The following is a 13049-nucleotide window of genomic DNA, read 5'->3' as shown; positions in this document are numbered from 1 at the left end:
GATGGAAATTACTGTACTTAGCAAGGCATGCTGTAAAATGTGTATCATGCAGCTAGGGCTGGGTGACACGAAAAATTTTTATCGTGATTTTTTTTCCCCCATACCAAACAATATTAATAATTGTCACGATATTATTCAAGCCATTATGTTGAATACTCCATTTCTGCTGAAATCTCAATTCTGTTTAGAATTGCCCTTAAACATCCAGAACATGAAAAAGGTGAGAGATTGTTCATGTTTACTTATGGTTAAGAAGAATGTGGGCAGGTCAGCTCTGTTGCGTGTTCGCTGTCTGAGTGCTCATTCGGCTTCGTCTTTAAAATATATAAGATCATTTGAGCAGAGCCACATTCTGCGAATTATCCTCTGTTTTGGTGCCTGGTTGGTTGAGCCTTCTGCAGATTGAAACTGACAAGTCTGAGTCTATAACAAATAGCCTACATATATCATATAAGCTGATGATTATATACTAACGTTAATGATATGTGGGACGGGGTCCACCCACCTCCCATGACCCTGTACTGCATTAGCAGCTGGAGGATGGATGGATGGAACTCCTCCTAGCAGATGTACCTCTAAGATAAAAAAAAAAAAAAATTCAGTTAAAAGCATTAATTGGGGAGATTAGATTAAAGTGAGTTTCAGTTGATAATAGAACGTGACCTTAATCATACTTGCCGTTGTGATCGTGATTATAATAATGGTAGCATTTTATAACATTGTAAAAGTTAGGTGATGGCTGTGAATTCAATGATGATATTTCGTGATGATAATTCGTGATGATATTTGGCCTTGTTGCAGACCCAGAAACAGAACATGCTGTTTTTTCTTCGTCCAGTATTTTGGCTTATGCCCCCCCCCCCCTTATTTTTGACAAAAAAGGCGTTGTTGGTTAAAATCTGTTAAGGAGCTGAGAAGTGGGAGGACGGGACAGAAGTGCTAATGATCACGCCTCTTTGTGTCGCCCCACCGTGGATGAGTCACCCCAGCACAGCGGCAGCACGGGCCGCCAACAGCTCGCTAATGTCACCCCCCCCCCCGCGGGCAAAAAGGAAGAATGTCTGACGATCAAATGTGAGAACTGCTAACTCCACCTTTTTAGTTTAAATATATCATCACACATTGCGACGGAGAAGTGCGGATCCTTCCAAAGTCATCAGCCACGGGCTGCTTTATTACTCCAGCGGATTATAATGCACTGCAGTTTAAAATGTCAACATGTTTTGCCATTTTACTTCATTTTTTCTTTAGTCGATGCTATTATGCAAAGCATATTTACACGCTACACATTTTAATCTGACCTGCAGTTAGGGGTCTTCCCTGCTCTGTGCTCTTGTTTGCATCCTTGTGACCTTGCCTAGGACAAGCGGATATGGGATAAGCGGATAAGTGAATGACCAAATAATTTCGTATATTTTCACAAAGTGCTTGTTCCTGTGTATTAATTATTTTCATTGTAAAAAATAATAATACTGGTGTGTGAGTGTGCCCTGCGATGGGCTGGCCCCCCATCCTGGGCTGTTCCCTGCCTTGTGCCCATTACTTCCGGGATAGGCTCCGGACCCCCAGCGACCCAATAGGATAAGCGGTTTGGAAGATGGATGGATGGATAATAATAATATTAATTATTATTATTATGTCCAGGCCACAGTTGTAAATAAGAAACATGTTCTTAATCTGTCTTGCCTGGTTAAATAAAGGTAAATGAAAAAAAAAATATTTATAATAATAATAAAGATTATTATTATTATTTATATAGCATGTTTCCTACTTTAAAGGCCTTACACTGAGAATAAAAATGAGGGAAAAAAAAATATCCATCCATCCATCCATTTTCCAAACCGCTTATCCTACTGGGTCGCGGGGGGTCCGGAGCCTATCCCGGAAGCAATGGGCACAAGGCAGGGAACAACCCAGGATGGGGGGCCAGCCCATCGCAGGGCACACTCACACACCATTCACTCACACATGCACATCTACGGGCAATTTAGCAACTCCAATTAGCCTCAGCATGTTTTTGGACTGTGGGGGGAAACCAGAGGAAACCCCACGACGACATGGGGAGAACATGCAAACTCCACACACATGTAACCCAGGCGCAGACACTTTTATTTTTTATATATATATATATGTATGTGTGTGTATATATATGTATATGTATATATGTATATGTATATGTATATGTGTGTGTATATATATGTATATATATATATATATATATAATATAAAAATATAAAAATTAGAGACATGCGACTAAACAAGGTTTAGAGCAATTAGAGTGTGTGGTTCCTTAATCTTCATGCTATTCGCTGCCCTGTTAGGGTATATCACTGCATGTCTGTGACACCTCCTGAAGTGAAGAGGAGCTACGGAGCTGTGCCTCCCCACTGCTCTGTCCGTGTATCTACTCAGTCTGTGTGTTTTCGTTCGGGTCCTTGAGTCTAGGAGTAGGCGTTTGACCCTCTGCTGCAGCACAGCAGCTGTTGTTTTCCTCCAGCGAGTGATATACGCACATCCAGAGCCGCGTTTACACAGGTGCTGTCTGCTTGGATGGGCGTCCTTCGTAATCAGAGAGAGGCCTCGCACAGGAATGCCGACGTTCCCGTCTGTCGCTACACGATCTGCAAATGCAATTTGGAATCTGTCGGCCAAAGCAGCCCTGTACTGTGCACGTCAGTCTGATTACAGAATCCCATTTCGTCCGCAGTAACGCGACTAAATTCCAGGCTCCAGCAACCTATTAAATGCAGCCCTTCTCCCAGCTCATCTGTGGCTCCTCCGCACAAAGAAATAACCTTGAGAAGCCAATTTTATTCTGCCTTAAAAATCCCTTTCATTTTGTGAAACTGAATACCATAATCTTTCTCCTGCAGCTTTTCATGGGTAATAGCTATTATTTCCAAATTTAGCCCAAATGATGTTCTAGCTTTTCTTGTCTTGTCTCTTCCTGAGTATCCTGGACATCCTCTAATATGAATTAAGTTTTCCGTTTTTTTTTAGGTACAAATTAAATTATGAAAGTTCGTGGTGATGCGGTAGGTAGTGATGTATGTGGAGATGTGTTAAATGATGACATCGCTAGTGCTAACACCTCAAATTTTTACATCTGTATGTTCGAATATTTAAAGTTTCTAAACTAAGCTTACTTCTCAACTATAATACAAATCGGTGACTACATGGTAACTTATGGGATATTCTTGATAGTTTTGTATTGTCTTTGAAGGACTTATCTTCCAGAACTACCTTGGGAAGAGCTCTGTTGGCCATTAATCGATAGTTTTGTCAAAGCTGACTTAATCAGCTTAAACCCTTTTTACCTTTTTTCTGCAATTATGTATTTTTGAAGCTATCTAGGTTACTTGCCTCGCTGAAGGGTGCCTTACTCAACAGCCGGCCTCTCCTGAGATGGAACTGGCACCCGGTACATTTCAAGGCGGCGTTCTGCCTGCGGTAATTCATAATACTCAGCGTAGCTGGACCTGAAGCCGCCCTTCTGCCTCTTTCTGGGGTCGTTTTGTATTCATAAGAATAAACCGGAAATAGTCGGATCAGGGTATTTTAAGCCATTTCCATTATGTCATCAGTCTTTTGGCTGTGAAGGTTTTTATCGATGCTTTCTTTCTGTTTTCTTAATTAGTGAAACTGCCCAATAACAAGCTAAAATATGAGTGACACCAGTGGTTTTTTTTTTTTTTTTATGCATGCGATAGTGAAATTTACTTGCATTTACAAAATTACTAACATTCCAGAGGCTTGGGCTAATTTATGGATGAATATATGGTTATTTGTGTAATTCGCTAGACTTGTGTCTGATTTCCAATTATTTATATAGCCTTTCCTTCTCAGTTTTTCTGAAATTTAGTACTAATGAGCCTTTAAGTCGTCTTCGTGGCTAAGTCATATTCTTTAAGGGCTTTATTTGTAATTGCTTCAGTTTATGATGGACAGTATGTATTTTTGGTTTTTATTTCTAAAAGAATGTGATGTGGATGCTGACTCCTACTATACATTATAGGATGCCTGTAGTTTTAAGATGCAGACCATCCAGCGATGCTTAGCACCAGGAGACAGGAGCTCCCTAGCAGGGAAACAGCATGAAATACACCATCACTGAAGCTTCTGGTCTCTGCATCACTTATTGCTGGTTTTATGCTCGAAAATGGAGTGTAATTTAACTACGTGTGAGATCATTGTTCCACTTAAGCCTCTTAGCTGTAAAATATTCATGTTCTAGTTTGGAGAAACAAATCTCTGATGATGGAAAGTCCTCAGCAAATGTGAAAGAAGTGAGTGGGAGACTTTTAACAGATACGTGACGTCTGATTACAGGCGGAGAACTTTCCCTCATTCAAGTAATTTTGCACTCTGAAAGACGACGGGAAGGGTGGTCTGCATTCTCTTCACTTCTGCGTGTGTTGGGTCTGTCCCGACCGCAGTCATGCTGGGCTGCAGCAGTGAGCAGAACACCCTGCAGATGGTCTTCCCTCTCAGCCGTTACCCAGTAATCTCATCTCGATGCACATTATACCAAGTAATACAATATATTAAGTTTTCAACAGGCGGGAAGCGTGAGCTTCTCCCAGGCTGGGCTGTGGCTCTTCATCCTTCATCCTTGTGAATTGCGTATTTGAGATGCGAGGTGACCTTGATTAATGCTGTGGAGGGATTGAATGAAGTCGGACGTGTTTTTCTGTTTTGCCTTTGGGTGTGGCGTCCCAATTAAGGCCGCCCGGCTTGTCACCGGCAAGCCATGGGTACGTAATCGGCCATGGGATGTTTCTCTTCCAGCCATGGCCGTAAAAAACGAAACTGAAAATCACTGTGTTATTTCCCATTGTTTGTTTATTTTTCGTTATTGTCTTATGACTCAGCATAACAGTAATTCAATTGCTATTCCCATGGATCTTGGTAAATATGCTTTATGACACATGAATCATACCAGTATATGTAATAAAATATGCAATATTTATTTGTTTTATCACCTCACCACTTTTTTAGAACCTTATTTCCTGCCCCTTTGCATCAGCTGACATTGCAGAATGTATCTCTAAACACTAAGCAAAAATGGGATGTAAGTGTGCTGTGTAGATCTAGCCCTGGCAGAACATGTGAATGATCTTATTCGCCACTTGACACAGTGTGTCTCCTGCTAAACCTAAGCAAACACTACCCTGGCTTCTGGTTTGCAAGCCTCTTAGAGCACCTGCTGTATGATGCATGTGTCCGATGTTTTAAAATGTTAGCCAAACAACTTTATTGTCACCCCAATACTCATCTGCAATTCACATTAAAAGTGTTAAGTCGCATCCTGGTGTGAAAAGAAAGTGCATGTTGACACAGAGAAAATGTGTGACTAGCTTGAGGTCGGTCGGTCTGCGTCTGTCTGGTCTGAGAGTGTGTGTCTGTCTCTCTGTCCAGAGAGGCTGTGGCCCAGATGGGAAGGACGTAACTATCCAGGAGCGCCGGCTACATGTTGGGGTACACAACGGCTGGGGCTTCCTGAGTCGGCCCCAGGTGGTGGTGCTGGAACCCGAGCCCCTAGTCTCCAAGGGCCTCCAGCAGACAGGGAGCCTTCCACGAGGGTCCCTCAGCAGGTCCAGGTGCGTCTGATCTTCTCTGCCCTCCTCTGAGCCCCATCGTCTCCCCCCTCCTTACTCACACAGCCAGGGAATGCCGAGAATCCAGCCAGCTGCCTCGGGATAGTACTACTACCCGCAGTTTGAGCTTTGAATTATTTGCATACATTTCAAATGACTTTTTTGGTTTTCCGTTATGATTGACACTTTTAAACAACACATAAACTGATTCAGATCTAACGTAACGTACATTCATCTAGCCTACTGCATCGACATCAGGACTTAGTTTGGTGCCTTTGTCAGCTAAGTGACTGTCAAGGTAATTGTTGCTTTGAGTGATAGTCACAGTGACTGTAAAAGGCAGATGTGACGGTAATGACAGGGTACCAGAAAAGTGCCGAACGGTGATGATACTTCCTATTTCTCACTTGCAGTCCCGCGATAAAGACTAAACATCCTTATCGAATTGAATAATTAGGCAGCGCTTCATTCTCTTGTTTCCACACAACCATTCTGCATTCATTCGATAATTCTAGAATGGGTAGATATATTTCCTTGCTCTCATCTCATTACCATTACCGTGTTCGAGAGTGGTCTCATGAATAGCACTGTGTAGGTAGTAATTCGGTAGTTGTTGCGCAGAGCCCTTTGCCGGGCTCCGTAGTAACACTTGTCACTTTGTGTCTAAGTGGGCAGGAAGACCTCAGCTAACGGCCAAATGTGCTCCTGTATCACTTGACTGAAGGAGAACCTCGCTATAAATGTGTCACTGATGTACCACCTGGGTTTCACAGCTGTCCTAAATACTAAGCTGTATAACCCCACATAATCGTCTTCTCTGAGAGACTCACAAAGTTGGGCCGAACTGTATGAAAGTGACTGGTTGTACATGAACTGTAGTGTTAGGCGAAAAAAAAACCAAAAAACCACCAAGGAACATGAATAATGGGTCCGAGCAGTCCGATGCGGAGCACCACCGAGAAGTGAGCACCGCTGTGACCAGTCTGACTCCTCGCCTCGTCTTTGTGTGCTCCAGCACTTGCTGTCAGGTTCTGGGCCTACGCAGCCGTCTGCAGCTGAAAGAGATGGTGAATCACCCCGCCTTTGGCGTCGTCTTCCAGCTGGAGTACGTCTTCTCAGCTCCCCTCGGCGGAGACAGCAAGGTAGCAGAAAGCCGGCATCTGCGGAAGTGACTAACTGCAGTTAGCAACAGGTAGTACAGCAGCTAAGTAAGTGGGGATGTATCCCGAGGGCAGCTTCTCCCAGAATGCTTTGTGCCGTGCTGCCGACGGGTGAGGCATTCAAACCGCTCAGATTAATCTAAATATCTCTCTGTATTAATTAGGTGGAAAAACGAAAGTTGTTTTGGATTAAAGCAATGCTTAAGCAACGGAATGTGAGGAAAACATAGCTGTGGAGTTGCCCAAGCGTGTCTTTGTTGTGAGTCTATGTGCTTTACGCAGGAATTTTTTCCCTTCCCTGCTCATAGTTTTCCCAAAGGAAATTAAAGTGCTGTCCTCACTCAGCCCACCTCGGTAAATAACCACACAGGGGGAAAGCAGTCACGGATATGCTGAATCCAGGCAGCTTAGGAGGCCATGCACAGTCTTTCTGGATTTATTCAGCTCAGGTTGCGTCCCCGTAAAACCTTGTATTCATGTGGAACCAGATTCCCCTCATGCAGAACCTCTTCTCTACCTTGGCTGCTGAAAATCCGAGGAGTTTGTGGAATAAAGGCAAGCAAAAAAACAACAGCAAACACGTCAAAGACATTTACGCAGAGAAAAATCATTGTTCATTGTTTTTTTTTTTTTTGGTTTATTATTATTTTTTAAAATAAGTTTTAAAGGTAGGTTCCATCAATTATTTGTGTTGGTGGAGATTAGCCAGAATAGGTTTAATCCTAGATTTTTTCACTGTGCTTTTTTTGTTCTGCTTAATGAGCGGCAGACATGTTGAAACCACAATGTCCTCTTGTCAGTATGTGGGCCAACTACACCAAAAAAGAAACATCTACTTTGACGCCAACTCTTAGAGGTCAGTGTACTCTGTACTCAGTGAGTGTAGGAATGTGTGTCTGGCTGGCTACTTGTATTTCGGGTTGTTCCTGAAAGCAGGGTGGCAGATGCTCTGGAGACTGGAGAGGCAAGAGTTCTCATGTAGGGATCTCCTTAAGCAAATCTGGGTGGGGGGGGCGGAGCAGAAGTGTAAAGTCTGGGTGGGTGGAGCTAACGCATGAAGTCTGGGTGGGCGGAGCTAACGCATGAAGTCTGGGTGGGTGGAGAAAAAGTGTAATGTCTCAGTGGGCGGAGTAAAATTCTAATATCTGGGTGGCTGCCCTCTCCGGGCTCATTCACATGCAGACACACAGGCACACCTAAAGGGGCAACCACCTGCCTGCCATACTGCATGTATCATTTATTAGGCTTCTAGTACTTATACTGGGTTGAGGGGGTAGTTACATCCCTGGGTGTATTGTAAGCATCTACACAATGTCTGTCAGGCAGGTGAGATGCATTGACTTGTGGCTGCGACTAATCAAGGTGGATGTATGTGCTGCATGCTGAGGAGAGCGCTGTGATCAATCCGAATATGGGCCTGCAATATTAATAGCTGTTATTCCGGTGTCTTTTCTCCTAGACAAATACTACGTGTGAAGAGCTTGTTATTTACAGAGACTTTTTGTCAGATAGAATTCAAACAAATTGTATGTCATCATTTGAAATGGAAGAAGCGAGCTGACTTCTGTCGATGTGTGGAGGCGCGGTCCACAGCCTGCTCTCACATGGCATGTAAAACCAGGACTCACACAAAGCAGACTGCATGATTGGCAGTATTGTTAGATGTATCATTTGAAACGTTAGTTGTGTACAAATGATACAGATGTCAGTGAAACATTACCAATGGTTTTTGTTTCATTTTTCACTGTCCCAGATTGCCTCACTTATCTGCCGTGACCATCATGCCACATATGATTTCGTCACAAAATGCATTCATTTCCAGTTAGGCGTAATGATTCTCCCGTTGGCTTTCCGAGAACTGCCTCCCTACTTAGTGCCGGGCTGGGTGATTTCCACGGTCGGGGGAGGGCGGCTGTTTATCCAGTTCCTTCATGAGTTGCTTTTATTTTCTGAATAGTTGTAGCTTATTGCAAGGAGTATAATTCAAGCAATAAAAATAATATGAGCATTATCATATACAGAAAAACCTTACCTATGCTGTGGGAAATTCCTGGCGAAGAGTATTTTGTCGTATTGACGCCTCTTCTGACGGATGGGTGATTGCTTGCGCTCTGTACAGCATTTGTGCCTCATACCTCCCTGGATGACGCTCACTGTGATGGTTAAGCACCAGTAGATGGAGCCGTTTCATGACAAACCAGCACATGCCGCGGCCCAATGTCTCAAACCCAGACTCTCCGTCTGTGAAACAGAATTATGGTGTTTTTATTCCTTTTTTTAAGGCTCCTCTTTATTCTTTAAACACGATTCAAGCTTAATTGTTGATATGCTGAATTTAGTTTGTATACTATGTAGAATGAGAGTTTGCATATCCTGAAATAATCCCTTTAGGGAATATTAATAGAAAAGAACAGTACTAATTTGGATTGGATACTTATTTTTTTTTACTAATTGATTTCAGACATCATCTTCTTGTGTATTTTTGACCAAGCTGGCAGTGGTCCAATATTGGAAATTCTATCTCAGACCATGTAATATGATTAGCAATATTTTGCAGACAAACTTCAGAGAAAATTTGATATTATCTCCCATTTTCCAAGGTACTGGTTAAATCGTTTCATAACCCTTTTGCTATCTTCTTGATATGCAACATTCTTAACATTTTTAATATCCCCTTAATTACTGCATGTTTTTTATATATATTTATATATTTTACATTTTGTGTATCTTTGTGGATGCAATGATTCTCCATGGCTAGATAAGGAAGTGGTGGGAAAATGAAAATGCTGGAAATAGTGAAGCTTGGTCTGAGGGGGGCATGAGTGATGTCTGTGAGTTTTCCCATCTTGGTCTGAGGGGGGCAGGAGTGATGCCTGTGAGTTTTCCCATCTTGGTCTGAGGGGGGCATGAGTGATGTCTGTGAGTTTTCCCATCTTGGTCTGAGGGGGGCAGGAGTGATGCCTGTGAGTTTTCCCATCTTGGTCTGAGGGGGGCAGGAGTGATGCCTGTGAGTTTTCCCATCTTGGTCTGAGGGGGGCAGGAGTGATGCCTGTGAGTTTTCCCATCTTGGTCTGAGGGGGGCAGGAGTGATGCCTGTGAGTTTTCCCATCTTGGTCTGAGGGGGGCATGAGTGATGCCTGTGAGTTTTCCCATCTTGGTCTGAGGGGGTCAGGAGTGATGCCTGTGAGTTTTCCCATCTTGGTCTGAGGGGGGCAGGAGTGATGTCTGTGAGTTTTCCCATCTTGGTCTGAGGGGGGCAGGAGTGATGTCTGTGAGTTTTCCCATCTTGGTCTGAGGGGGGCAGGAGTGATGCCTGTGAGTTTTCCCATCTTGGTCTGAGGGGGGCAGGAGTGATGCCTGTGAGTGTTCCCATCTTGGTCTGAGGGGGGCAGGAGTGATGCCTGTGAGTTTTCCCATCTTGGTCTGAGGGGGGCAGGAGTGATGTCTGTGAGTTTTCCCATCTTGGTCTGAGGGGGGCAGGAGTGATGCCTGTGAGTTTTCCCATCTTGGTCTGAGGGGGGCAGGAGTGATGCCTGTGAGTGTTCCCATCTTGGTCTGAGGGGGGCAGGAGTGATGTCTGTGAGTTTTCCCATCTTGGTCTGAGGGGGGCAGGAGTGATGCCTGTGAGTTTTCCCATCTTGGTCTGAGGGGGGCAGGAGTGATGTCTGTGAGTTTTCCCATCTTGGTCTGAGGGGGTCAGGAGTGATGTCTGTGAGTTTTCCCATCTTGGTCTGAGGGGGGCAGGAGTGATGCCTGTGAGTTTTCCCAACTTGGTCTGAGGGGGGCAGGAGTGATGCCTGTGAGTTTTCCCATCTTGGTCTGAGGGGGGCAGGAGTGATGTCTGTGAGTTTTCCCATCTTGGTCTGAGGGGGGCAGGAGTGATGCCTGTGAGTTTTCCCATCTTGGTCTGAGGGGGTCAGGAGTGATGTCTGTGAGTTTTCCCATCTTGGTCTGAGGGGGGCAGGAGTGATGTCTGTGAGTTTTCCCATCTTGGTCTGAGGGGGGCAGGAGTGATGTCTGTGAGTTTTCCACAAATGGGTTAATATAATCCCCAGATGTGGAGCAAGGAGTTGCTTAAAAATGCTTGACCTGCTTCTTTGTTTTTGTCCCATCACTGTGCTGTTACATCTATATATAAAACACCTCTTAATGGGATGAGAGGCCTAGTTTGAAGAGAAAATGAGATATGCAGATAGTCTGAAACAATTAAAGTGAAGAGTAGATAACATGCTGTAAAGGGGCCACTGGGCTGCTGCTCGACAGTGATCGCTGTAATGCAAACAGACTGTGATACTGTGGCGGTGGGTCACATGACTCATTTTGGAAATTCTCCTGCATTGTGCTCTGTCAATAACATTGATTCAGAGTTTCTGGCCTTTGCTTAGGTGTTGCTGAAGACCTGACACATGTGTGGTGACATCAGTATAACCTCGGATGTCAGGACCTTGGAGCTGGGCTCTTGACTCTGTTGGCTCGGTTTGTGTGGGAGCCTCAGCATTGGGATGTGAGACCTGTCGGACTTTGACAAACCTTGGCTTGTTTTCCTGAGCTAACTTCTTGTGGAGAGTACTTTCGCCTTTTTGGTTGGTGTAAACGCAAACCACTGCACGTGGGCCTATGGCACCAAACAAGTAAGCCTCCCTCATTTTGAAATACAAAGGAAATAGATAGTCCTGTCTTTCCACGTGGCCTTTTATCTTAGCCCCACTGCAAAAGAAATGATCAAAGTTAAGTGTAAATGGAAATACAAGTAACACCACTGGTCGAAATGTTCACCCTGATTTAATTAACTTTTTTTACATTTGTATGTTGGATTTTTTTATTATTTTGAGTGCTTTGCTTCTTCAGAATTGAAGAAAAATGTCAAGCAGCACCTTCCTCTCCTTTAAAACAGCTATTTATTCCCAAACAGTGATATATATTTTTCTTCTCCTCCACCGTACAGATGAATTGTTTTCATCCCTCTGGCCATCTGGTCTTCTGGGTCTGACCCTATTACACGTAACGGACAGCTTTGTGGGAAGCGGGTCAGCTTGCTGTCACCGTTGGGAAGAGCCGCGCTCCGGTGTTAATGGAAGCTAAGCGCAGAGATACGGTGCTAAGTCGGCCGTGAGTTTTGCTGAACACTCGCTGGACGTGTAATGCGCCGCTCGTCTTGCCGCGACTTCCGCCGCTAGAACACTGTTTTCTGTCTGCTGTAGATCAGAGAGCTCGATTTTGCTTTCTTTGTTGAACGTGTGAAATTATAAAGATGAAAACATGCCGCTGTAGCTGGTGTGTTTTTGTAAATGGGGAGAGACCCCCGCAAGCGACGACGGAGATGAAACCAAAAACAGAAACTTTGACAGCTGAGGTCACCCTGAGCTCACTTTAATTGGTATCCTTATGTGTAGCACTTGGTGTTACTTGTAGAGACTTGGAAGGAAGTCTCTGCAATTTCCTTCCTTTTTTTGGAAGGAAATACGCGTGATGAAGCTACTGATGGGCTCCCTTTTGGCTCCAGTCTCAGTTTTAATTCACAACGTTTAACTTCTGATAAACTCGAGTGACAGGGACACATTTATTGAGATTTATCCCGAGTGACAAGTTTTGTGTAATATGCTGTGGTGAGATCAGAGCTGAAACACCATCACACTGTGATAAAATGGCTGTGTACAGGCATCCAGGGAGCGGCTTTTTGATTGGGAAACATTTGATAAAATAAAAAGCAGATAGGGACTCGGGAGCAGCTCTGGGAGGCGTGCTGCTGTCTGAGAGAGCTGAAGTGCTTTGTTGGCTGTCTTTGAAAGCCTGGAAGGTGCAGGGTTACGCCCCAAATATATTTAGCACTTAAAAACACATTAACCATGTAAATGCCTAACTTTATTTCCATGTATATGGTTTCACCCCTAGATTAAGTAGTGAAGTGGAAACAAATCTGCCATAATTAAGTAATTTTGCACTGATTATTCCATCAAATTAAATCATATTAGAAACAATGAGGAATATTTTTGGATATTTGCCACACAATCAGTTAGGAGGATGTCAGACATGCACTGTTACAGACTCTTTATAATACACGTCATGATTTTTTATTTGACTTGTTTTCATTGGTAGTTGTTCACTCAACTTTTCGATGCTTAATAAGAATTTTAAAAATCTTCAGTTTATTAAATATATGGAAGTGGTAAAAACCTATGGCGTGCAAAAGATTTTCATCTGGGTTTTTACATTTTATTAGTGAGGCAACTGAACTGATGGTGGATGTGAAATGGGAAGGAGGTCTAAGGACCAGACATGCAACCCCCGAGAG

General features: G+C 43.7%; 1 protein-coding gene across 3 annotated transcripts in view; it reads left to right on the top strand.

The window, feature by feature from the left end:
* Nucleotides 1–13049, top strand: part of nphp4 (nephronophthisis 4) — a 113757-nt gene that overhangs the window by 39830 nt on the left and 60878 nt on the right. For all 3 annotated transcript variants that reach the window (XM_049017281.1, XM_049017280.1, XM_049017279.1), the window contains 2 exons: nucleotides 5419–5600; nucleotides 6613–6739. In XM_049017281.1, coding sequence (XP_048873238.1) covers nucleotides 5419–5600; nucleotides 6613–6739 — 309 coding nt within the window. The remainder of the gene's footprint in view (nucleotides 1–5418; nucleotides 5601–6612; nucleotides 6740–13049) is intronic.

Source organism: Brienomyrus brachyistius, chromosome 6 (assembly GCF_023856365.1).
Source record: "Brienomyrus brachyistius isolate T26 chromosome 6, BBRACH_0.4, whole genome shotgun sequence".
Taxonomy (NCBI): Eukaryota; Metazoa; Chordata; class Actinopteri; order Osteoglossiformes; family Mormyridae; genus Brienomyrus; species Brienomyrus brachyistius.
Note: the sequence above shows the minus strand (reverse complement) of the source record. Positions and strands in the feature narration are given on the sequence as shown.